Source organism: Hyperoodon ampullatus (genome assembly GCF_949752795.1).
Source record: "Hyperoodon ampullatus genome assembly, chromosome: 8".
NCBI classification, from domain to species: domain Eukaryota; kingdom Metazoa; phylum Chordata; class Mammalia; order Artiodactyla; family Ziphiidae; genus Hyperoodon; species Hyperoodon ampullatus.
Window position 1 is genome coordinate 40,102,697 of NC_136921.1, and position 27,229 is coordinate 40,129,925.

Below are 27,229 nucleotides of genomic sequence, written 5' to 3' on the forward strand. Positions count from 1 at the left end.
AAATTGGAATTTAAGCATCTATAGTGGCTCTAAACTATGACTTTGAATACAAGGAATATTAACCAGAAAAACAAAACTTAAAAAGTCTGGATTTATGTGCATAAAATAACAGATTTTAAAATATTGTTACATATGTATGTTTTTTCAGCTTACAATGACAAGATTGTTGCATTTCTGCGCCAGCCCAACATCTTTGAAATTCTACAGGAGCGTCAACCTGATCTTACCAGGAATCATTCACTCAGGTAACCATAATATTGATATTTAATTCACGTTGCATAAGCCCCAACCATTAAATCTTCAGTAACACTGATAATTGTCTTGGAACTTCACTCTTGCTTTGTGGCATTCTGAACAAAGGCGTCTTGTACACAAATACTTTGTTATTAATATCAGGTCAGTGTAGTCCTGGCTTTTCTCTTGTTAAGTATGAGGACTGAATGAAACTGACTAAAGAACCTGGAACCAACTTTAAAGAAGAAATATGAAAATTTCATAGCCAAGAATGCATCCTAGATGTGCAGATTATAACAAAAATAATAAGACACTACCTATTAGAATGTAACTTGAGTAAACAAAAGTAACATAAAGTTTATTGAATTGAGATTTATAAAATCCTAGACTTGGTATTCACAATTTTCCATAATAAAAACACAGTGGAACCCAAGGAAGAAATCTGATCCTCTCCAGAGTCTAGCATTCCCCTGCAGGAACCCTTTCTTCTAAACAACTCTTCAGTGCATCACACTTTAAGCCCAGTTTTCCTTTCCTGAATACATGCTGTTCCTTTTCCTTGGCAACTCTTCTCTTCTTCTACGTTTGGCAAGATTTTTCTTTTTAAATTCAATGTAAGATGCCCCTCCTTGAAGCCTTTTGGCTCCACTGTGGACTCTCAGGCTCATGATCTAGTGTAGTATTTCTCAACTTTGGTGTGCTAGGCATCAGAGAGGTGGAGATGGAAACACGTGGGAGTTTCTGCTGAAAATCCTGCATAACTCAAAGCCCATTTGGTCTACATGCCACCTTAACTGACAGGAACACGTTTGCCCAATGGTGCCATCCCGCCCCGTGGCAGTGATTCTCAAATATTGCTCCACTAAGTTGTGTCAAGCTGTTTTTATCAGCATTACTGGGGAGTTTTATAAGGTACAGGATGCCAGGTCTTGCTTCCCCCAACGCCTCTCCCTTCTCTGAATTAATACCCTCTGTCCTCCCATGCCCTGCCCAGAAATTTAATTCAGGAGGTCTGGAGTAGAGCTCAAGCATTTAATTTCTTAAAACCTCACTGTAGCTGGCTCGGGGTCTCTTCCCTCCGCCGTCACTGAACTGCCCCAGAGCCCGAGGAGAGGGCAGTCTCACTGAGGCTGCCGGCTCTGGAGGGGCCCCACCAGCCGAAGCCGTGACAGTCCTTGGGACTGTGGGCCAGTTGTTTCAACAAGTAACTTAAAGACAAAATGGAAAAACAAGGAGGTTTGTGCCTGAGATCATGTTGATGTGAAACCAGGGATGGCCACCTTGTGCCAGTGAGTACAACTTGGAGGAGCTTCAAGATGGCGGAAGAGTAAGACGCGGAGATCACCTTCCTCCCCACAAATACATTAAAAATACATGTACACATATAACACCTCCTACAGAACACCTACTGAACGCTGGCAGAAGACTTCAGACCTCCCAAAAGGCAAGAAACTCCCCAGGTACCTGGGTAGGGCAAAAGAAAAAAGAAAAAACAGAGACAAAAGAATAGGGATGGGACTTGCACCTCTGGGAGGGAGCCGTGAAGGAGGAAAGGTTTCCACACACTAGGAAGCCCCTTCGCGGGCCGAGACTGCGGGTGGCGGAGGGGGGAAGTTTCAGAGCCACGGAGGAGAGCGCAGCCACAGGGGTGCGGAGGGCAAAGCAGAGAGATTCCTGCACAGAGGATCGGCGCCGACCAGCACTCACCAGCCCGAGAGGCTTGTCTGCTCACCCGCCGGGGCGGGCGGGGCTGGGAGCTGAGGCTCGGGCTTTGGTCGGATCCCAGGGAGAGGACTTGGGTTGGTGGCGTGAACACAGCCTGGAGGGGTTAGTGCACCACCGCTGGCCTGGAGGGAATCCAGGTAAAAGTCTGGACCTGCCTAAGAGGCAAGAGACTTTTTCTTGCCTCTTTGTTTCCTGGTGCGTGAGGAGAGGGGGTTCAGAGCGCCGCTTAAAGGAGCTCCAGAGACGGGCGCGAGCCGCGGCTAAAAGCGCGGACCCCAGAGACGGGCATGAGATGCTAAGGCCGTGCTGCCGCCACCAAGAAGGCTGTGTGCGGGCACAGGTCACTATCCACACCTCCCCTCCCAGTAACCTGTGCAGCCCGCCACTGCCAGGGTCCCGAGATCCAGGGACAACTTCCATGGGAAAACACACAGCGTGCCTCAGGCTGGTGCAATGTCACACAGGCCTCTGCCGCCGCAGGCTCTCCCCGCACTCTGTGCCCCTCCCTCCCCCACGGCCTGAGTGAGCCAGAGTCCCCGAAGCAGCTGCTTCTTTAACCCTGTCCTGTCTGAGCGAAGAACAGACGCCCTCCGGCGACCTACACGCAGAGGCGGGTCCAAATCCAAAGCTGAACCCTGGGAGCTGTGTGAACAAAGAAGAAAAAGGGAAATCTCTCCCAGCAGCCTCAGGAGCAGCAGATTAAATCTCCACAATCAACGTGATGTACCCTGCATCTGTGGAATACCTGAATAGACAACGAATCATCCCAAATTGAGGAGGTGGACTTGGGGAGCAACATTATATATATATTTTTTCCCTTTTTCTCTTTTTCTGAGTGTGTATGAGTATGCTTCTGTGTGTGATTTTGTCTGTATAGCTTTGCTTTTACCATTTGTCCTAGGGTTCTGTCTGTCGGGGTTTTTTTTTTATTATTACTTAAAATTATTTTTTCTTAATAATTATTTTTTTATTTTAATAACTTTATTTTATTTTACTTTATTTTATTTTATTTTATCTTCTTCCTTCTTTCTTTCTTTTTTTTCTCCCTTTTATTCTGAGCCGTGTTTAGGACAGGCTCTTGGTGCTCCAGCCAGGCATCAGGGTTGTGCCACTGAGGTGGGAGAGCCAAGTTCAGGACACTGGTCCACAAGAGACGTCCCAGCTCCACGTAATATCAAACGGCAAAAATCTCCCAGAGATCTCCATCTCAACGCCAAGACCCAGCTCCATTCAACAACCAGCAAGCCACAGTGCAGGACACCCTATGCCAAACAACTAGCAAGACAGGAACACAACCCCATCCATTAGCACAGAGGCTGCCTAAAATTATAATAAGGCCACAGACACCACAAAAGCACACCACCAGACGTGGACCTGCCCACCAGAAAGACAAGATCCAGCCTCATCCACCACAACCCAGGCACTAGTCCCTTCCACCAGGAAGCCTACACAACCCACTGAACCAACCTTAGCCACTGGGGACAGACACCAAATACAACGGAAACTACGAACCTGAAGCCTGTGAAAAGGAGACCCCAAACACAGTAAGTTAAGCAAAATGAGAAGACAGAAAAACACATAACAGATGAAGGAGCAAGGCAAAAACCCACCAGGCCTAACAAATGAAGAGGAAATAGGCAGCCTACCTGAAAAAGGATTCAGAATAATGATAGTAAAGATGATCCAAAATCTTCGAAATAGAATGGAGAAAATCACAAGAAACGTTTAACAAGGACCTAGAAGAACTAAAGAGCAAACAAACAATGATAAACAACACAATAAATGAAAAATTCTCTAGAAGGAATCAATAACATAATAACTGAGGCAGAAGAACGGATAAGTGACCTGAAAGATAAAATAGCGGAAATAACTACTGCAGAGCAGAATAAAGAAAAAAGAATGAAAAGAATTGAGGACAGTCTCAGCGACCTCTGGGACAACAATAAACGCACCAACACTCGAGTTATAAGGGTCCCAGAAGAAGAAGAGAAGAAGAAAGGGACTGAGAAAATATTTCAAGAGATTATAGTTGAAAACTTCCGTAACATGGGAAAGGGAATAGTCAAGTCCAGAAAGTGCAGAGAGTCCCATACAGGATAAATCCAAGGAGAAACATGTCAAGACACATATTAATGAAAGTATCAAAAATAAAATACAAAGAAAATATTTTTAAGGAAGCAAGGGAAAAGCAACAAATAACATACAAGGGAATCCCCATAAGGTTAACAGCTGATCTTTCAGCAGAAACTCTGCAAGCCAGAAGGGTGTGGCAGGACATATTTAAAGTGATGAAAGGGAAAAACCTACAACCAAGGTTACTCTACCCAGCAAGGATCTCATTCAGGTTTATAGACAAGCAAAAGCTAAGAGAATTCAACACCACCAAACCAGCTTTACAACAAATGCTAAAGGAACTTCTCTAGGCAGGAAATACAAGAGAAGGAAAACACCTACAATAATAAGCCCAAAACAATTAAGAAATGGTAATAGCGACATACATATAGATAATTACCTTAAATGTAAATGGATTAAATGCTCCAACCAAAAGACACAGGCTTCCTGAATGGATACAAAAGCAAGACCCGTATATATGCTGTCTACAAGAGATCCACTTCAGACCTAGGGACACATATAGACTGAAAGTGAGGGGATGGAAAAAGATATTCCATGCAAATGGAAATCAAAATAAAGCTGGAGTAGTAATTCTCATATCAGACAAACTAGACTTTAAAACAAAAACTATTACAAAAGACAGGGACACTACATAATGATCAAGGGATCAATCCAAGAAGAAGATACACCAATTGTAAATATTTATGCACCCAAAATAGGAGCACCTCAATACATAAGGCAAATACTAACAGCCATAAAAGGGGAAATGGACAGTAACACAATCATAGTAGGGGACTTTAACACCCCACTTTCACCAATGGACAGATCATCCAAAATGAAAATAAATAAGGAAACACAAGCTTTAAATGATACATTAAACAAGATGGAGTTAATTGATATTTATAGGACATTCCATCCAAAAAAAACAGAATACACATTCTTCTGAAGTGCTCATGGAACATTCTCCAGGACAGATCATATCTTGGGTCACAATTCAAGCCTTGGTAAATTTAAGAAATTTGAAATTGTATCAAATATCTCTTCCGACCACAATGCTATGAGACTAGATATCAATTACAGGAAAAAAAATCTGTAAGAAATACAAACATCTGGAGGCTGAACAACACACTACTTAATAACCAAGAGATCACTGAAGAAATCAAAGAGGAAATCAAAAAATACCTAGAAACAAATGACAATGAAAACGCGATGACCCAAAACCTATGGGATGCAGCAAAAACAGTTCTAAGAGGGAAGTCTATAGCTATACAAGCCTACCTTAAGAAACAAGAAACATCTCAAACAACCTAACCTAACACATAAAGCAATTAGAGAAAGAAGAACAAAAAAATCCCAAAGTTAGCAGAAGGAAAGAAATCATAAAGATCAGATCAGAAATAAATGAAAAAGAAATGAAGGAAATGATAGCAAAGATCAATAAAACTAAAAGCTGGTTCTTTGAGAAGATAAACAAAACTGATAAACCATTAGCCAGACTTATCAAGAAAAAAAGGGAGAAGACTCAAATCAATAGAATTAGAAATGAAAAAGGAGAAGTAACAACTGACACTGCAGAAATACAAAAGATCATGAGAGATTACTACAAGCAACTCTATGCCAATAAAATGGACAACCTGGAAGAAATGGACAAATTCTTAGAAATGCACAAACTTCTGAGACTGAACCAGGAAGAAATAGAAAATATGAACAGACCAATCACAAGCACTGAAATTGAAACTGTGATTAAAAATCTTCCAACAAACAAAAGCCCAGGACCAGATGGCTTCACAGGCGAATTCTATCAAACATTTAGAGAAGAGCTAACACCTATCCTTCTCAAACTCTTCCAAAATATAGCAGAGGGAGGAACACTCCCAAACTCATTCTACGAGGCCACCATCACCCTGATACCAAAACCAGACAAAGATGTCACAAAGAAAGAAAACTACAGGCCAATACCACTGATGAACATAGATGCAAAAATCCTCAACAAAATACTAGCAAACGGAATCCAGCAGCACATTAAAAGGATCATACATTATGATGAAGTGGGGTTTATCCCAGGAATGCAAGGATTCTTCAATATACGCAAATCAATCAACGTGATACACCGTATTAACAAATTGAAGGAGAAAAACCATATGATCATCTCAATAGATGCAGAGAAAGCTTTTGACAAAATTCAACACCCATTTATGATAAAAACCCTGCAGAAAGTAGGCAGAGAGGGCACTTACCTCAACATAATAAAGACCATATATGATAAACCCACAGCCAACATCATCCTCAGCGGTGAAAAACTGAAACCATTTCCACTAAGATCAGGAACAAGGCAAGGTTGCCGACTCTCACCACTATTATTCTACATAGTTTTGGAAGTTTTAGCCACAGCAATCAGAGAAGAAAAAGAAATAAAAGAAATCCAAATTGGGAAAGAAGAAGTAAAGTTGTCACTGTTTACAGATGACATGATACTATACATAGAGAATCCTAAAGATGCTACCAGTAAACTACTAGAGCTAATCAATGAATTTGGTAAAGTAGCTGGATACAAAATTAATGCACAGAAATCTCTTGCATTCCTATACACTAATGATGAAAAATCTGAAAGTGAAATTAAGAAAACACTCCATTTACCATTGCAACAAAAAGAATAAAATATCTAGGAATAAACCTACCTGAGGAGACAAAAGACCTGTATGCAGAAAACTATAAGACACTGATGAAAGAAATTAAAGATGATACAAATAGATGGAGAGGTTTACCATGTTCTTGGATTGGAAGAATCAACATTGTGAAAATGACTCTACTACCCAAAGCAATCTACAGATTCAATGCAATCCCTTTCAAACTACCACTGGCATTTTTCACAGAACTAGAACAAAAAATTTCACAATTTGTATGGAAACACAAAAGACCCTGAATAACCAAAGCAATCTTGAGAAAGAAAAATGGAGCTGGAGGAATCAGGCTCCCTGGCTATACTACAGACTATACTACAAAGCTATGTAATCAAGACAGTATGGTACTGACACAAAAACAGAAATATAGATCAATGGAACAGGATAGAAAGCCCAGAGAAAACCCGCACACGTATGGTCACCTTATTTTTGATAAAGGAGGCAAGAATATACAATGGAGAAAAGACAGCCTCTTCAATAAGTGGTGCTGGGAAAACTGGACAGCTACATGTAAAAGAATGAAATTAGAACACTCCCTAACACCATACACAAAAATAAACTCAAAATGGATTAAAAACCTAAATGTAAGGCCAGACGCCATCAAGCTCTTAGAGGAAAACATAGGCAGAACACTCTATGACATAAATCACAGCAAGATCCTTTTTGACCTACCTCCTAGAGAAATGGAAATAAAAACAAAATAAACAAATGGGACCTAATGAAACTTCAAAGCTTTTGCACAGCAAAGGAAACCATAAACAAGATGAAAAAACAACCCTCAGAATGGGAGAAAATATTTGCAAATGAAGCAACTGACAAAGGATTAATCTCTAAAACATACAAGCCACTCATGCAGCTAAATATAAAAAAAACAAACAACCCAATCCAAAAATGGGCAGAAAACCTAAATAGACATTTCTCCAAAGAAGATATACAGATTGGCAACAAACACATGAAAGAATGCTCAACATCATTAATCTTTAGAGAAATGCAAATCAAAAGTACAATGAGATATCACCTCACACCAGTCAGAATGGCCATCATCAAAAAATCTACAAAGAATAAATGCTGGAGAGGGTGTGGAGAACAGGAAACACTCTTGCACTGTTGGTGGGAATGTAAATTGATACAGCCACTATGGAGAACAGTATGGAGGTTCCTCAAAAAACTAAAAATAGAACTACCATACGACCCAGGAATCCCACTACTGAACATATACCCTGAGAAAACCATAATTCAAAAAGAGTCATGTACCAAAATATTCATTGCAGCTCTATTTATAATAGCCAGGACATGGAAGCAACCTAAGTGTCCATCAACATGTGAATGGATAAAGAAGATGTGGCACATATATACAATGGAATATTACTCAGCCATAAAAAGGAATGAAACTGAGTTATTTGTAGTGAGTTGAATGAACCTAGAGAGTGTCATACAGAGTGAAATAAGTCAGAAGGAGAAAAACAAATACCGTATGCTAACACGTATATATGGAATCTAAAAAAAAAAAAAAAAAAAAGGAACCTAGGGGCAAGACAGAAATAAAGATGCAGACCTACTTGAGAATGGACTTGAGGACACGGGGAGGGGGAAGGGTAAGCTGTGACAAAGTGAGAGAGCGGCATGGACATATATACACTACCAAACGTAAAATAGATAGCTAGTGGGAAGCAGCCGCATAGCACAGGGAGATCAGCTCGGTGCTTTGTGACCACCTAGAGGGGTGGGATAGGGAGGGTGGGAGGGAGGGAGATGCAAGAGGGAAGAAATATGGGGACATATATATATATGTATAACTGATTCACTTTGTTATAAAGCAGAAACTGACACAGCATTGTAAAGCAATTATACTCTAAAAAAGACGTTAAAAAAAACCTCACCATATAATTCCAGTGGCCCATCCAGGTGTCGTAACCTCTGGTCTAGACACTAATTTGATCATTAATTATGTAATCTATCAAGTTGTCCCTCCTATTATTTTGGTTATGTGACTTTTGTGATTTAATTTGAGTTTTCCAGTCTTTATGCTTAATTTTCCAATTAGGTTATAGGCTCCTTGCAAGTAGGGATCTCATCCAACTCGTCATTATTTCTCCTTCCTTATTGCTGAAATATCTAGAATAGCACTTTGCATATATAGTAAATGTAGGTATATGTCGATATGAAATATGAAATGTTATATGTTTATATGAAATATAAGTTACCAGATATCCTTCTTATGACGTTCTTAGTCTCTCATATCTTTAAAAGCGTCATTACTTTCTAAAGTTTCTAAAGGCTAGAAGGACACATAATTTCAAGTATGATAGTACAAACATTGCTTATACAGAATTCCTGGTTTCCCATAGTTAACATCTAACTCAGGTTTCAGTGTTTTCCCCAACTTGATAAGCATGCTGTTCTCAGTCAGGAAAAATTATATAAGCTGTAATTTTGTATATTTGTATATTATAGCATCTCCTCAGCAACTCATGGTCCTCTAGAGAGTCTTTTGTAAAAATAACATTGCAGAAATGAGCCTCTCAGTTTTCTAATGAGAGATCTTAGAGATTCTGGGCTGAAAAGCAAAACAAACAAACATACAAACAAAATCCCTGCTCTTTTGCAAAGCACAAAGTAAGGAGAACTCTATTTTCTCTCTTTGTTACCAACTTCAGCCCCAACTCCTCCTCCCCCCACGTCTAGTCAATATCTGTTCCTCTGAGAGAACCGTGCCGCAGCAAAAAAGAGCAAGAAAAAGGGAACTCAAGAAGTTTTCTACTTTTGCTCTGCACCTCCACATTATTATTAATTTAACATATCTTCAGATCTCTCTCATCAGAGAAATAAGATGATATAATCTACCTGAACATGGCATCTAACATCATTATTCTTTAATGATTTAAGAGATCCTTAACCAATCCTAAAGAAAAAAAAGCTGCAGGCCCCTTTGGTAGCTTCCAGTTTTGTTTTTGTTTTCCTTTCTGCTTTTTAGAGTCTTAAAAGGCTCTAATCTTCTAAAGATTGTTGAAAATTTTTATTTTTTAATGACACCCGGCATCCTCAGTTAAGTACAATCTCACGTGGTAGTCTATTGCTAAGATATTATTTGATAGGTTTTAAAATAAGTTTCCATCTTATTTCAAAACTTATTTATAAATTTTCTTTTACTCTTTCTATAACTATAGAATTTGACCATAGAAAGCATGAGCGGTCATGACAAGTAGAAAGAAGCAGGAACTTACATCAATGAGATAATGCTGTTCCTCTTACATAGTGTGTGTCACAGTGCGCTTTTAGTCTGAAAAGCTGTTGATAGTTAAGCATTTTGCTTATCATAACAACATAATGGGGAAGTTTGTACATCTAAAGGAACGCCCTGTTTCATATAGTTAAAAACTGCATTGTAAGGAGCATTCCCACAAATGAAGGGGCAGGGAACTCGCTGGGGTTCTTCAATCTCATATTTCAGTGATACATTTGATAAGAGATTTATGCATGGAATGGAACCACTGATTGTGTGTCAAAGCTAACTGTGGACCTATATTCATATCCCGAGCACTGTGTACACTGTTCGTCATCCGTGGTACAGCCAGTTAAAGGAAATATCCCTTCTTATTTTCTCCATAACATAATGAGGAAATAAGCATCAACCCTTGGGAGATTCAAGTAGGTACACCTCTGTGCTTTGTGATTTTCTTGTTTTGCTTGCGATTCCTTGCAATCCAGAGGATAGCAAACAGTTTGTTTAGTTTGTATCCATATATAGCTTTCTCCTCCTTGAGACCCGCCTTGTATATCTTTTCCTGTAGAATGGCTATGGTTTTTCATGCATTGGGATGTGGCTTTTGCTTTCAACTGCTGTTTTCACATCACCACTTCCTCTAACTTCATCTGTCAAGCAAATGTGCATGCTACCAAGTTGTCCTCTTTATTTATTTTTTTTAATCTCAGAAGAGGTTTGCTCAGAAAACTCAACATCCAGAAGTCAGTACCACCTCCATCAAATGGATCGAGTCCCATTGGATTACTATATCCTACTCTTGGTTCTCAGTGAAAGACAGTAATCCTACTAAAAAGCTTTATAACATTAAAATAAAATGCTCTAATATTTTATCCAAAGACAAATGTATTCATTTAAAAAACTGTATTCATTTAAAAAACAACCTTTTAAGCATATTTTACAGATGAATGTAATGCAAATTGAATAAACTTTTTGGTGTACAACATTGTATTATGAAGAAGGAGCTAAGTACCATGAAACTGAATTGAGTTGAGAATTCCCCTTTTGTGTGACTATTGGATTCAACCAGTAAATCTACTCCCTACTAGTCCAGCTTTCCTCAGACATCAGTGATAATTATTTTGGGCTCTAGGTCAATTCCCCCTTGAGTGCTTCCTAAAAAAATTTCCTTCCCATGAGGATGTGATCTATGATACTTTTTTTTTCTCTTCTGGATAAATTGGGCCATTTCCTATTTTATGTCACTGGTAAATCAATAACTTGGAAGTCAAGAGATTCTGAGCTACAAAAGGCAAATGAATACGTCTCCCAGGGTTCACCAGAATAGAAGCAAACGCAGACTCTGACCTTTTATTTCTTCCCATAATCCTATTTTAAGAGCCCTAGAAGAGCCTTTGTTATTGCTAAAATTATACTCTTAATTTTGTTTTCATTTTTAAAATAGTGCATGCCATTGTGAAATTATCAAGCAATACAGAATTTTATGAAATAAAAAGTTAAAGTTCCCTAAAGCTGGCTTTCATAAAACAAATCCCAGTGGTCAAAATTTCTAACCTATTTCTTGTCCAGTTTTCTAACAGATGAGTTTTTCTGCATTTACTATTGGGCTGGAAATATTAATCTCAGTTAACATCTGATCTACTTGGTCAAAATAGCATAAATTTCCCTTTGCCAATCCTTATGCATTTTCCTGTTATGACCTGCCTAGCTCTCTCTCATCGTCTTCTCCTAATTTGTTTACTGTTCTCTCAGATGTCTGGAACCGACATGACAAACTTTCCTGTTTATGTAACAGGAAAACTGCATTGAAACTATTATTTTCCTATGAAAAATTTCCATAAGCATAATTACTGAATTTTTTTAAACACCTGATTAAAATAATTTATTGACACCACATAGTGTTATTTGGAGAGTTATAGTCTGTCTCCCAACTGGGAGACCAGCATTAATAATGACACTTAGAAAGTAGTAGAATATAGATCTTAAGAGTTCAGGTTTGGGGTCAAACAGACCTGGTTTGAATTCTGGCTCTGCAGTTTACTCACCAGACTTTGAATGAAGCATTTAACCCCTCCAAGTCTTAGTTTCCTCATCTGTAAAATGGTGATAGGAATTTCTAACTTGCAGTGTCCTTTTGAAGATTAAATGTGATAATGTATTTACAGCCCCTGGTACAACGTAAGCAATAGAAAGCATACAACAAATTTAAAGTAATATTGTATTAGTAATCTGTCCTTCACTTCTTTAGTGTATTACAAGGACTCAGTTTAAAGTAATTTACCCCCAAATTTACTGATTCTCAATACCATTATCCCTAAGACTGATCATATGCATAAACGGCATCATATGATTCTGTGGACGTAGTTAAAATACAGGAAGGGTATCTTGAGTTCCATGATTAACTTCTGTGTAGGAAGGTTTTCTAGTGTTGTGCTTATACTGTGTCCTATAGGAAGCTTTGTTCTAAAATTTTTTACATGTATGTGATGAAACCAGCCTTGACTGCTCCATGCCTGCACAGAGGACTGAGCCTTCTGGCTCAAGGTTCAGTACAAATTACTGAAGGCCAAACATCATGGCAAAGTCATTGACATATCATTTTAGAAGCCATCCAAAGCTGAATTAAAACATCTTCTCAGGCAATAATCTTCTCGTAGATCTAATGAGAGGTTTGAGATATTGCTACCTAGGACAGTAAGGAACACAGATTCTTAGCCCCTGATATCTATTCTACGGCTTCTGCAGAAGAAAAAATAATTGCTGCTTATGTTTTATGTGAATGCATATGCCAAGATATGGGAGTGTATAGGCTTTTGACATGTACATCCTGTAAATGTCTAGTTTTCACATTTTCCATGGGTGGAATCTTGTAACTATTAATTTTTAAATAACTATACAATCACTTAAGATAAGATAGGCCCAAAAGAAAACCCCTCATGCCAAGATTAGTTTAGATTCTATTAAAGTATTACACCCAGGTATTTGTTAAACTACTTTCCCATAAATAAAGTTCCTTGATATAACTTTTCAAGATTTCCCAAATTACGACTATGTTCATCCACTGGATATTTATCCAAAGCCTTGTATTTTCTGGGTAACAAATGATTCAATCAGGGTTTTCAAACCATTTTCTTACATGAAGAATAACCATGTTTTAGGTATGTCTGTTCCACTATTGATTTTTGCTATATTCTGTTGCATTTATCAAGAAAAGAGTTCAGCAAAATGTCATCCTTCTTCAGTAGCTCATCAGATGTGGACTCTGTGTGGAACAAAGAAAAATATCAGTATGGATTCCAGCCTCAATGCTTTTCCCAAACTCAAGAGAATAATAAGCCATTTCTAAAGTCATGGAGAATGCATTACCATTTGTGATAGCACAAAATGGTTTTCAATGAAATATGATTTTTGCATATATATTTAAATTTCTAAGTTATTAGTAAATCAGAAGCATTTCTTACAAAGCAAACAAAATACACATTCCCTCTATGTTAATAATGTATTTTTTTTTTCTTTTTGGTCTTTCGCAGTGGGTTTAAATAGTTACGGAAACTGTCTTCAGAAAAATTTACTTGGCTAAAGTTAAAATCTCCTTATTTCATGCACATTGTCCTACATACAAGTGGGTACATCCCATTGAATAAGTCATTACTCTCTGTTCCTTGAGGGTACATTTTACAGAAAACATTCTTGCAGACCCATCAGGGTGCCATTACACCAAAAATCAGGTATCTTATGTGTCTGAATTTTATAGCTTACAATAGAAATGGCATAATATCACCATCTGTGCTTAAAATGTTTAAAAACATCTCGTATTTTTCTACCATATGTTTTCTTACACACTTTATTCCAAGTCAAGTACAAGCTACATGAAGTCAAGGTATGTAACTTACTCATCTTCTTAATCCTCATGGGACCTCACATCTTATATTGAATAAAGTGGGTGTTTGAGAAATATTTGGTAAATTAATCAATTTCATAGTAATATATTTGGGACTTAATGATAGCACCTAAAACTATTTATCCCAAAGGGCAAGTAACTACATTTCCAGTACACAAAATCACATATATAAAGAATCCATCTTTTTAATACAACAATTTATATATCTTTGTATATTCTAGTATGTTATTTTAGATCTCAGGAAATGATAGCATAACAATTATTTATTTTGAAAACTTGGCTAAAATTCTCTAGCACATAGCATTATTTTGAGTATTGAGATGAAATTCTGAATAATGTTCTCAACTTTTTAAATTACATTGGGATTTTGATGGGGATTTTTAAAAATTTTTAAATTACTTTGGATACGATTAGAATATTTAGTTTTCCATTTATTATTCTACAGCTACAGTTTTTTTCATGTGTTCAACCCCTCATTTCCTACAATAAAATTTTCTTATTTATTTATTTAGGAACTGAATGTTTCTTGTCTAGGTTTTCCCAAAGTATTTTATGTTTTTGTTTCTGTTGTGGGTGGACTTTTTGTTTTTAGTTTTCTAAATAATAAACTGCCAAATCTAGAAAACCACTAGTTTTTGTAGTACTGTTTTCCAAAAATTGGTGCCTGAAGTTCTTTTTTCCCTTACCTTGTCATTTTATATCACTGTTGAAAAAATACTGCCTTATCCTTGTCTGTCCCTTTACACGCTCTTTAACTGACTTGTCCGTTTTAATGCCTTATATTATAACCAATTGGGGTTTTTTGTTTTTATATATATATTGATTTTAAAATAAAATATATTCATATATAACATAGTTTCAATTCCTGAATATATTTTCAGTTAAAACACTTGTTATCAAATACATAATAAATTATTATAATTCATAAGAAAATATAAGCCACCAATTATGCATTCTAGTATACCCTAGATACTAATTCTTCAGAATAATGATGGGCTTACGGTGCAAGCTGTTAGAATGCCTTAGGTAAGGTGTCTTATAACCACATGTTTTTTGGGGGGGGGGGGTTTTGCGGCACGCAGGCCTCTCACCGCTGCGGCCTCTCCCGTTGCAGAGCACAGGCTCCGGACGCGCAGGCTCAGTGGCCATGGCTCATGGGCCCAGCTGCTCCACGGCATGTGGGATCTTCCCGGACCGGGGCACAAACCCGTGTCCCCTGCATCGGCAGGCGGACTCCCAACCACTGCGCACCAGGGAAGCCCCACATGTTTTTTTGTATAATAACTAAATTCCTTTTTTAGAGTCCAAAATGGTTTTGCTTTACATAGAATTTTGCTTTACTGAGAATAATGTTTCCCATTATCCATTGAATTATGAGAACTGTAAACCCTTCATATGTATTATCTCTTTGGTACTCACAGCATTATTTCAGTTTTATGGAGAGGTCAGGGTCTTATCTACTGCATGTCATAGAAGTACTCAATAGATATTTGTGGAATTAACCAAGGTAAATACCATGGTTAAAATAACTTACCAACAACAGAAACAAAAAAAGGGAGCATATGACTAGACATCTTATTTTGCTCTATTTTCAGTAGATGATTCTGTCCATTGAAAAATTAATAAATAATTATGAGGCATATCTTATAATATACTCAATATCTTTAAATGGTTGAGTGCTACTATATAATAGTTCTGTGCTAAACATTTTTATTTGCATTTGTTCATTAAATCCACTAACCTATGAGGCAGATAGTATAACTATACTTACTTCAAGATGACGAAACGAGCAGAGAGAGAGTTAAGTAACTGAATTCTTAACGCAGTTGATTTATATCCATTTACAACACATATTGCTTCTACATATATGGCTAATTGATGTCACTTCTGTGCGTCCATAAGAATCACGAGATAATAATGGACCTGTATCTCCAAACCTAACCTGTATAATGAGAAGTAGAAAAAAAAGTTGACCTTTCTACTGCCTGGCTCTTACCTTTCAAGTCAGACCGTGCTCTGTGACTGTAATCAGAAATAAGAATGATCAGTACTAATTTTCCTTTCTTGACGGTACACCATCAGAGAGGTCATGGCGATTTCTCTAAAATTGCCCTAAGGCAGCTTTTAACAACATATATATTTTTGAAGGTTTACTAAACTGTGTCTACAGGAACCGTGTGTGTGCAGAGTCTACAGTCCAGAGAGTGTTGTGGTTTAGAGGCACTCCTGCTTCGGATTGTTTTTGATCACATGCCCTACTTTAATTTCACCAAAATGTTGGTTGGTTTCAATGAGGATATTTTCTGTGGGAATTCTGGTCTTGAGACTATGTTCCTTATCCTCAGATGATCTTCTGCTTGAGTTGATCTTCTGGGGTGATTCTATGCATTGGAGGAAGTGGTTACCAACGTCTGAAGGCCATGGGCATCTGAGAGACAGCAATAGCCAGAGACGTTTTCCTGAGGTTGTCACTATGTCTACTACAGTAGACACTACAGTCTAGCATCTGTATAAATCTCTTAGTTATAACAGCTGTTTTCTTATTAAGAGGTTGCCTTTACCTGTCTTTGCGCTTCCTACAGTGGGTTCTGTTTTAGTCAATAATCTAATGTTAGCTTTCTGATTCTCTTTTCTCCACCACAACAAAAAAATGCTATAAATATAAGTTTATTCCAAATACTGAGTTGGACACAGGGAAATTTGTTAGGAGCCAAATCTGTTTTGGTGTTAACTGATCATGTGCCTGGTTTGATTTTACTGAGCACTTCTTGTGTGCACAGCATAGTGCTAGGTGCTTGGAGGCACAAAGATAAAGGAGGAAGGGCTTTTGCCCTCCAGAATCTCACAATTCAAAAGGAACTGAAGTTATAACTGAGTGGCCGTGTGAGAAAGTGCGATGGAGAAAATGCTGGAATGTGCTATAAAGGGCACAGTGAGAAACATGCCCATTCAGAGACGGTCAAATGATAAAATGTTATTTGAATGTAATCTTAATTCTCATTATAAACCACTAAAATTGAATAGAATTTCTTCATTATGGTGAAGACAGTAAAGAAAGAAATTAGAGGACTGCCACGGATTCCTTCTAACTCTATAAATTTATAAAATAAATGAATAAATACATTAATGTAACTTTCAAATGTCCCTCTAATCAGAGCCATATGAATCATCAACAACATTTCTCAAACTTTTTATGTTTATTTCAGACACTGGGTGGACTCATGGAAATTTTTTAGGAGCCAAATCTGTTATTTTCCATCCTAAAAGGAAAAGAAGCATTGCAGATCTACAATGGTGATTTTAACCACTTTTATTTTAATGAAACTTAAATGTGTACAAATATAAAATATACATAATCTTCTTATCCTTACAGCTTTTATAAGCTATAAAACCAAAAGAAATATAAATTAAATAAAAACTAAAAAAATAACATTTGAATGAATGATATTGTGAGAAGGTTTTATTTTTCAGAAGCCAGATCACCAATGTTGAGACCAGTGTCAGTGGAAAGATACATTTGTGCTTTTGGTTTCACTTGTGTTATGACTTGATTCTTTTGATTTTGCATCTAATGGTATATCATGCATCTGTGGCATTATTGTGGTCATCACTTTTCTTTCTTAACAAATAGCTTATTTTTATCTATGTGAAGAGTCAGTTCATTTAATGGTGCACCCCCAAGTACAATACTGAAGAAAAATATATCATTAAACGTACCCTGTGATGATTCTACCACCACTTTTCTACTTCTAAACTATATTAAAACTTTTGTTCTTAGAATAAACCATAACATCTTTTTTGCTTTATTTAGCATAAATGCATAATTCACTTCTTAAGTCCATTTATTTTGTTTTCTCTTTAGCCTATGGCAATTTATACATAAATTACCTTGTCTCACTTCATCATGATCATTTAATTTGCAAATTAATACTTCCAAAGAAAAGTCTTGTCTTTTTAAATGGCGAAAGAATTGCGTGTGAGTAGCAGACAGGGACTGTTATCATATTTAATATCAAAGCCCTGCTCATCAACACCCTGAAAGTTCACCTCTGATCACTTGGCAACAAGTGTTTTGTAAATGCAAACATGGGAGGTTGAAGTCACTTAGTAATGTTGAGTCATGAATGTCATCTAGATTGTCCACAATAGCTTACTTCATGTTAGCAGTTTTGATCATCAAAGTGAAAACACAGCATTTTAAAATTCTCCAAGAACTCAAGATTATGTCTGTAGATTTCTAGTAGGCAACGATGCCAGTTTAAGAAATACTGGCCTTGGGCTTCCATGGTGGCGCAGTGGTTGAGAGTCCGCCTGCCGATGCAGGGGACACGGGTTCGTGCCCCGGTCCGGGAAGATCCCACATGCCGCGGAGCGGCTGGGCCCGTGAGCCATGGCCGCTGAGCCTGCGCGTCCGGAGCCTGTGCTCCGCGGCGGGAGAGGCCGCAGCGGTGAGAGGCCTGCGTACCGCAAAAAAAAAAAAAAAAAAAAAGAAAGAAATACCGGCCTGTAGAATATTGGGCAAGGACCTGATAACCGAGGAGTAGTTCCCGTTTTTTCCCCTTCAGGAAAGATTGGTGACATTTCTGAGGATAGCTACTGACTTCTTTTTCTTCCTCAGCCTTGATCTGCTTTCTTGACAGTCAATAAACCAATGCCTTCTTTGTTTCTGCGTGAAATAACTTCGTGAAGGACTTATTAGAAGAAGAGTGGGTATAAGGTCTAAACAGAGCTCAGTTAAGTGAATGGAATAATTTAAATATTTTCATGTCATAATGGAATTGCCCATGGACTGTCTCTCTTCCACTGCACCATGAACTCTTTGAGAAAGGGGCTGTGTCTTACACCCAGTTGGATTCCCAGTATGTGGTACCATGCCCAGCACACAGTAGGCACTCAGAAAATGTTTGCTGAATGAACGCATATTAATATAATAAAGTCCCTAGTGGTGTGATGTACATCAGATAATATGCTCCAGTGTCTTGTTCCGGAAGCACATGACCCATCACTTGCCATTGTGATAAATGAGCTGGGCCCATAGAGAACTAGTCTCAGCCTGCCTCTGGTATGTTCTGGCCCAAAGAATCAGACCAGTTGCCTTCACTGCCTCATTAGGTAATATCTGGAAAATGATGAAAAGTTTCCCAATTGGCATGTTTACGCTGGTGTCTTTCCCTTTCCTTCCCTCACCCTGTCATCCTTCTGACTCAGGAAGCTATGATCTGTTCCTTATTCACAGGCTATCACAGGATACATACAAGCCATAGTCCGGAGCATGCTATCTTTTTCATCACTCAACCCCTTCTGTGTGGTTCCAGTTAAAGGAGTGGAGGAGAGTGCTCAGCCCGTTTCTTTTCTCGTTGTGTTTGGTTTGCCTCATTCATTGTGATACACTGAGGAGATAAACTGTATATTTATTGGAGACAGCTTTTGATTCTTCAAGATCAAAACATATTGTTACTGACCCTTACAAGAGTACTTCTTTGGTCAAGTTCATTTTTTCCTCCAAGATAACTTTTCTCTAATTTAGCTTTCTTTAAACTAACTTTTACATGTCTTATCAAAAAACCATTTACCAGATAATGGGCCTTGGTTTCTGTCATGTGCTTCAGACATATGATTGTAACACTCGAGGAAAAATGTTCTGCTTGATTTGAGACTTCAGACTGAAATAACCTTAAGCAGAGAGGAGAGGCTGGACTTTCTCTTCTGAATAGTTTCTTTATATATATGTCTGCCATTCATCTATATGTGTAGCTATATCTGTATCTATATTGCCAGTAGCTAGCTACTATATATAGTATATATAATATATAATATAGCTATAGTATAAGGTTTCATAATATAAAATTAGATCATATAAAAATTATATAAAACATATAATATTGCTACTGGCAATAAAGGACCAAAAAGAAAAGTTGATAATATCAAAGATTAGGTGCATCATATGCTAACAGGTTATGTAAAATGGATCTAGGCAGAAGAAGCCTAGGGCTATACTCTGTTTATCATTCCCAGTAAGCTGTGTGGCTAAGAGCGTATCAGTTGACTTTTCTGTACATTAGGGAATTTTTCATCTCAACAATTAAACCTTGCCTTTCACCTCATTACTTTCAAGCCTGCATGCAATTGAATTAGAATTTGAAATTTGGGAATATAAAATTCATTAGAGCTTTGTGTAAATATCAAACAGGAAAACAAGATACTCTGTGGAAAAGAACTAAATCTAAATAAATACTTACATCAGAGATTGATATTTTATTTCATAGTATACAGGAATCAGAATATATTGTCATTAGCACTTAGAGTAAAATTATATGCTTGTGTTGACCCCTATGTTCCTATCAAATGTAATGCTTTCAGTACCATAGTTTATGTTCTTAATTTTGGCCTCATCTTATCAAAATTGATATGGTGTGCTTTGAAATGGCATGATGTAAATGAGGGGAAGCAACCAGGAAAAATTTTACTGAATTTATATTCATACAAAGAATTGAAACTAGCAAAACGATGACTTATCAAACAAACAAAAACTTGTGTTATCACATATAACTATAATAAAATAATGGTCCAGATAACTCACATCATTGTGTTTGATATGTGTATGTATATGTACATTTGCACAAGTATATGCACAATCTATTTCACCAACTATAGTAACTGAAAATGTTTAGGTTTCAGTTATTTGAGAGGGCCATATGCTTTTATATTGAATATATAATTTATAGATACTACTTGCTTCCAAGTAGGAATGTACTCATTACACAAATGTAGAGGTATATCCTCAGGAAAATAAATGAATATCCCTACACACTCCCTTTTTGGAATAAGAGAGAATCAGCCTGAATGGTCCAGACTGTTGCTTAGATTCAAGCCCACAACAAGGCTTTTAACTCAAAGCAGAAACTGAGTTTTATTGGTTGGATGGTGCTGCTACCCACAGTAGTATTTAGGCAGCAAAAGATGAAAGCAATAAAATAATTTTTTTGGCAGTGTTAGAACTGGGTGATGTTCAGGCTCGCGAGGTCCTCCTTGAAGGCAAGGACCACGTTTTTCTTGGTTGTGTATTCCTAGGGCACAGTAGCTGCCATATAATAGTCCCCCCAAAAATGTGTGACCATTGTTTTTAAAAAAAATGGTACCTAAAGTACTGAGTTATGTCCCAAAAGTCTACTACACATATTTGAGCTGTTTCTTTGCTTGAATAGGGAGAAGATCCAATTTATCCGAACTGAAGGGACCCCAGGATTGGTGCGTCTTTCAAGTGATGCCGACCTTGTTATGTTGCTGAGGTACGTAACCGCTTCTTGAAGTGGGAAGTCTCCTATCATCAGGCATCGTGGAGCATTTTAGAAAATAACGTGCCAATGTTGGCAGCCTATATTCTTAAAGACTCGTAGGATACTCACATTGAAGGTATAAGATGCTGATTTAGTGATAATTCATTTCAGATTTCATTTCTTATCACTGGAATCAGTTTGATTTTGTTCTCACCCTGCTGGCAGAGGAGGTGGTACTGGAGAACGAAAAGTCTATAGAGGCCGATGAGTAGAATGTCCCATCACAGAAGGGAGCAGGAGGTTATACCTGGCTTGCCTCATCAGAGTAGAAGAGAGGTTGTATTTATATTTTCGTCCAAAATTTTTTTCTCGAAAGGTGTTTTGTCCCTGTTTGCTGATTTGACGTTATCTATTTACTTTATGGTTTTGAGAATTTAAGATGGGAAATCAGATAAGAAAGTTGAAATTTGGTCACTGGTACTCACTGCCAACTTGATAGACCTTCCTAATACTGACCAATTATATTTTCTTTTCTGATGGTTAGGTGAGCTTTAGTTTTAAACTTTAGAGTAGCTTAGAATGGCAAGCTTTCAAGAGACTTTTTCATTTTTGATATTATCTCTCAAATGTAGGAGATCAGAGTAAAATAATGCTTTGCTGTACCTAGTGACTGGGGCACCTACTACTGTAACCTCCATAGGCTTAAAGGGAAGCCATGCTTGGCCATATCAGCAATGTTTTATTATCTCAAAGTGTTAATAGTCTCATTCATATTATTCATGATAATCTTAACTCTAACCATTTCTACTGTGTGCTCGATAGTTGCCATATTTGTAAAACTAAAGCCAAAAAGTTATTTTCTTTTACTCTGTGGTTGGAGCATAATTCAAAGGGATATAATCACTTTCCATAGTTATTTCACTTCATTTTATCCTGAACAAGATGTATTGGTGGTTGGGCGTCACTTCTCAGCCCAGGTGGTGACCTTCAACTTGTGGTGTTCTGGCAGTTCTGAAAGCAGGATGTAGCATGCTAGATACTCATGAAGACTCTTGGGCAATTAATATGGAGTATGATGTTTCTACCATAGTTTGGTTGTTGATAAAGTAGTAACATTTATTACAGAATTCTGGCTGGGATAGGACTCTTTTGATTCATTCTAGAAGTCTGTGTTTTTTTATTTAAAGAGTTCTACTTTTGGAATTAGTAAAAGCAAAAATGATTGCAAAACAGAAATCATGATTATTGTTCACCTGTCCTTAGTTAAGTAATCCTTAGATGGTATAGTCCTAAATATTTTGAGTTACAATATAGTTTATAATATTTGTACATTGTTAAACACCACAGTTGGCATGAATTTCTATATGTTATGTGGTTGAATTTTAAAATATTTGAAAACTGATTTATATATAAAGAGCAAGGCTACATTTTTGCCCTTTTGGGAAAATAAGCATGTTTTCTGAAGTTGAGCCTTTGGAGAAGTGTGAGAAATTTACTTACATATAGTAGCTTTATAATTATTACATACAAATGACAAATGATGTTAATTAATTCTAGACTTTTACTTCATTTGGATGAGCAAATAAATAGTTGTATGCTGTGACACAATATATTACATGTGCATGCTTAATAAATAATATTTAATGATTATTGAAACATTTTGGGATATTCTCAGATCTTTATTTTTTATTTTACTTTGGAGTTTGAGTCATTTGAATCAGTAAATATAAACTCAGGCAGTGGGCTTGTTGGATATGTAGATGGAGTCTCTGTTTCTGTTTTTATACTTTGTCTATTTCTTTCTTTTTTTGTATTTAAAAATATTTATTTTCTTGGGTGAATTTTGTAGTATGTGAATTACATTTTAATAAAAATATTTTTATTAAAGTATAATTGATTTACAATGCTATATTTATTTTAGGTGTACAACATAATGATTCAATGTTTCTATAGATTATACTCCACTTAAAGTTATTATTAAAATATTGGCTATATTTCCTGTGCTGTACATTATATCCTTGTATCTTATTTAATTTTTACCTATATACATTGTTTATTTCTTAAAAAGGAAAGTCACTCCTGGTACAAATGGACTTGAATATCATCAGCAAGCTGCAATGTAGAAATGATATAGCTCTAGGAAATTGTTCATTTTAAAATAAACCCATGTAAGATTATTTTCCAATATAGCTATTACAAAACTCAAGAATTTTAAAATAACTTTGTTGTATTTGTTATTGGTTATTCTATTTCATGTATTCTGTCACTAACTCAACTAATGTAAGAAGTGTGCCTTTAACAGAGCTTATATAGGAAATGATTGATAAATTTGACTACATTAGCATTCTTAATTTTATGTAATGAAAGACACCCCATATAAAGGCATAAAGAAGGCAACAAACTAGAAGAATATATTCACAACACATAAAACAAAGATATCATGAATACATAAAGCATGCCTTTAAATCAATTTGAAAGAAAATAACCCAAAAGAAAAATGGATAAAGAATATAAAAAGGGGCTTCCCTGGTGGTGCAGTGGTTAAGAATCCGCCTGCCAATGCAGGGGACATGGGTTCGAGCCCTGGTCTGGAAAGATCCCACATGACACGGAGTAACTAAGCCCGTGCGCCACAACTACTGAGCCTGCACTCTAGAGCCTCCGAGCCACAGCTACTGAGCCCATGAGCCACAACTACTAAAGCGCACGTGCCTAGAGCCTGTGCTCCGCAACAAGAGAAGCGACCGCAATGAGAAGCCCGCGCACTGCAATGAAGAGTTAACCCCCGCTCGCCGCAACTAGAGAAAGCCCACATGCAGCAATAAAGTCCCAACGCAGCCAAAAATAAAAATAAATTAAATAAATAAAATTTTAAAAAAGAATATAAAAAGGTATTTCAAAGGAATTGAAGCATGAATAGCCAATAAACTCATGGAAAGATGCTAGTAATCATAAAATGCAATTTCAAATAATGAGATACTATTTCATACTATTAAATTTGAAAAAATCAAAAAGTCTGGTAATACCAAGTAATAAGTAGGAACTCCATGTTTTCTGGACTCGATGGATTGCAATTTCTACAACCTCTTTGGAGGACAATTTGACAATATCTTGTACAGTTAAAAAGACATATACACTATGAGTGAGTAACGCTGCTTTTAGCTATCATGGAGCTCAATATCAGAAAAACAAACAATTCAATTAAAAATTGGGCAGAAGATCTAAATAGACATTTCACCAAAGAAGACATACAGATGGCCAAGAGGCAAATGAAAAGATGCTCAACATCACTAATTATTAGAGAAATACAAATCAGAACTACAATGAGCTATCACCTCACACCAGTCAGAATGGCCATTATCAAAAAATCTAGAAACAATAAATGCTGGAGAGGGTGTGGTGAAAAAGGAACCCTTCTGCACTGTTGGTGGGAATGTAAATTGATACAGCCACTATGGAGAACAGCATGGAGGTTCCTTAAAAAACTAAAAATAGAACTAACATATGACCCAGCAATCCCACTACTGGGCATATACCCTGAGAAAACCATAATTCAAAAAGAGACATGTACCACAGTGTTCATTGCAGCACTGTTTACAATAGCCAGGACATGGAAGCAACCTAAGTGTCCATCGACAGATGAATGGATGAAGAAGATATGGCACATATGTACAATGGAATATTACTCAGCCATAAAAGGAAACAAAACTGAGTTATTTGCAGTGAGGTGTATGGACATAGAGTCTGTCATACAGAGTGAAATAAGTCAGAAGGAGAAAAACAAATACCGTATGCTAACATATATATATGGAATCTAAAAAAAAAAAAAAAAAAGGTACTGATGAACCTAGTGGCAGGGCAGGAATAAAGACATAGACATAGAAAATGGACTTAAGGATACGGTAAGGGAGGGGGAAGCTGAGGCGAAGTGAGAATAGCATCAACATCTACCGAATGTAAAACAGTTAACTAGTGGGAAGCAGCAACATAGCACAGGGAGATTAACCCAGTGCTTTGCGATGACATAGACATGGGATTAGGAGGGTGGGAGGGAGGCTCAAGAGGGAGGGGATATGGGGATATATGTATGCATATGACTGATTCACTTTGTTGTACAACAGAAACTAACAGTATTGTGAAGCAATTATACTCCAATAAAGGTCTATTAAAAAAACATATACACTATGACTGAGCAACTCTGCTTTTAGATACATACCATATTTACACTAAGAAACTGTATTACATGTATACAAGGTGATACATACAGGATAGTCATTGCACCATTATTGATAAAAAGCACACAGTTGGGGAAAAAAAGTCAATATTTGTCAAGAAAGGTATGGATAAATAAACTAATACATTAATAGAATGGAATACTACATAGCAGGTAAAAGTAGTAAACTAGACCCTTATATATCAACACAGACAGATACCAGAAATATATTGTTGAATAAAAAAAGTTCAAGGGCTTCCCTGGTGGCGCAGTGGTTGAGAGTCCGCCTGCCGATGCAGGGGACACGGGTTCGTGCCCCGGTCTGGGAAGATCCCACATGCCGCGGAGCGGCTGGGCCCGTGAGCCATGGCCGCTGAGCCTGTGCTCCGGAGCCTGTGCTCCGCAAGGGGAGAGGCCACAACAGTGAGAGGCCCGCCTACCGCAAAAAAAAAAAAAAAAAAAAAAAAAAAAAGTTCAAGAATTCAGTATACTTATAAAGTATTTAAATAATTTTTTAGCAGCACATAAGGCAAAACTGTATATTGTTTGTCTGTACATATGTTGCAAAGTATCAGACTATGGAAGGATATGTTAAAGTCATGATAGAGGCACTCAAAAGGGACTTCATATACATAACATGCATACACACAGATATATAGATACATCTATATATAGATATATAGACATCCCTAAGTATGCATGTGTGTTTGAAGCAAAAGTAATGGGGTTAACATGTACTAATCCTGGATGATATGTATTGAGTGTTTTTATGTTATTTGCTATCTCTCCTATATTAAATTTTTCAAGTAAAAAAATTTCTCTCGATAAGAACGATTTCTGCATATTGGTTGTATTTAAAGGAAGTAAGTGTCATGGAGCAAAGGACACAGGTATAGATGTTCGAGGAGAGGGTGCTAATTCCTACTTTTCAATTAATTTAGCTATGAATTTCTAGACCTTTATGTTATCAACTGTTTATATGGCATTTTTCCTTAGCAATCAACTTAAAATTCACATTATTTCAATGGTTATTGAGAAAGAGAATTGACTGTTTCAGGGCTTAATTTGGTATTACAAATACAATTACTTATTGCTTCTGTTTCTAAATCTTTTGACTTTTATAGTTTAAAAGTGGAAATATGGCTTAAGAAACTATGGTCTCTAAAAATGTTTTTGTGATAGCGGTTTATAGTGGTTTAGCAGACGTGTGCAGGTGAATGAAGAACCAGAGAAAGAATTATCAAGTTGTTATTGCATTGCTGTAACCCAGGGTCCCTCAGCCTTAAAAGTATTGACATTTTGGGCTGGATATGTCTTTGTTGCAGGGAGCTATTCTGTGCATTGTAAGATGTTTATCAGCATCCTGGCCTCTACCCATTGGATGCCGAAAGCACCCCGTCTCCCAGTTACGACAACCAAAAACGTCCTCAGACATTGTGCGATGTCCCATAGAGTGTGGGGAAGGGCAAAATAAGCTCAGTGGAAAACCAGTGCTATAACCCTTAGGAGTTCTTTCCTTAAATCTCCGCAACACTAAACTGTTGCCACTTTTTCTCAATGTTTTTTGAAAACAAGTAGCAGGTTTCTAGATGTGACCAAGTTTGAGGGAAAGCTACTTCTACTCTTAATTTAAAAACACAAGTACTCTTACTTATATTGTTGATTCTGTTTTGTCAAGTGTTTGTATATTTGATCATCAGTAGTACATTTCTTTATCATAACAGTTAATGAAAAGTCTAGGATTCCAAGATCTCAGATCCCTGGTTACTATCTTTTAGGAGAGTATTAGAAACAGAAATTTCAGTATGAAGGAGAAAGAAGACACTAGGTTGAATACCATCAAAATCCTCACATTTGAAAAAC

At 37.1% G+C, this 27,229-nt stretch overlaps 1 protein-coding gene across 2 annotated transcripts in view; it reads left to right on the plus strand.

The window, feature by feature from the left end:
• HECW2 (HECT, C2 and WW domain containing E3 ubiquitin protein ligase 2) overlaps positions 1 to 27,229 on the plus strand; it is a gene marked incomplete at both ends in the record, with an annotated part of 235,382 nt that overhangs the window by 156,978 nt on the left and 51,175 nt on the right. For both annotated transcript variants that reach the window (XM_079710019.1, XM_079710018.1), the window contains 2 exons: positions 149 to 245; positions 21,082 to 21,165. In XM_079710019.1, the coding sequence (XP_079566145.1) occupies positions 149 to 245; positions 21,082 to 21,165 (181 nt within the window). The remainder of the gene's footprint in view (positions 1 to 148; positions 246 to 21,081; positions 21,166 to 27,229) is intronic.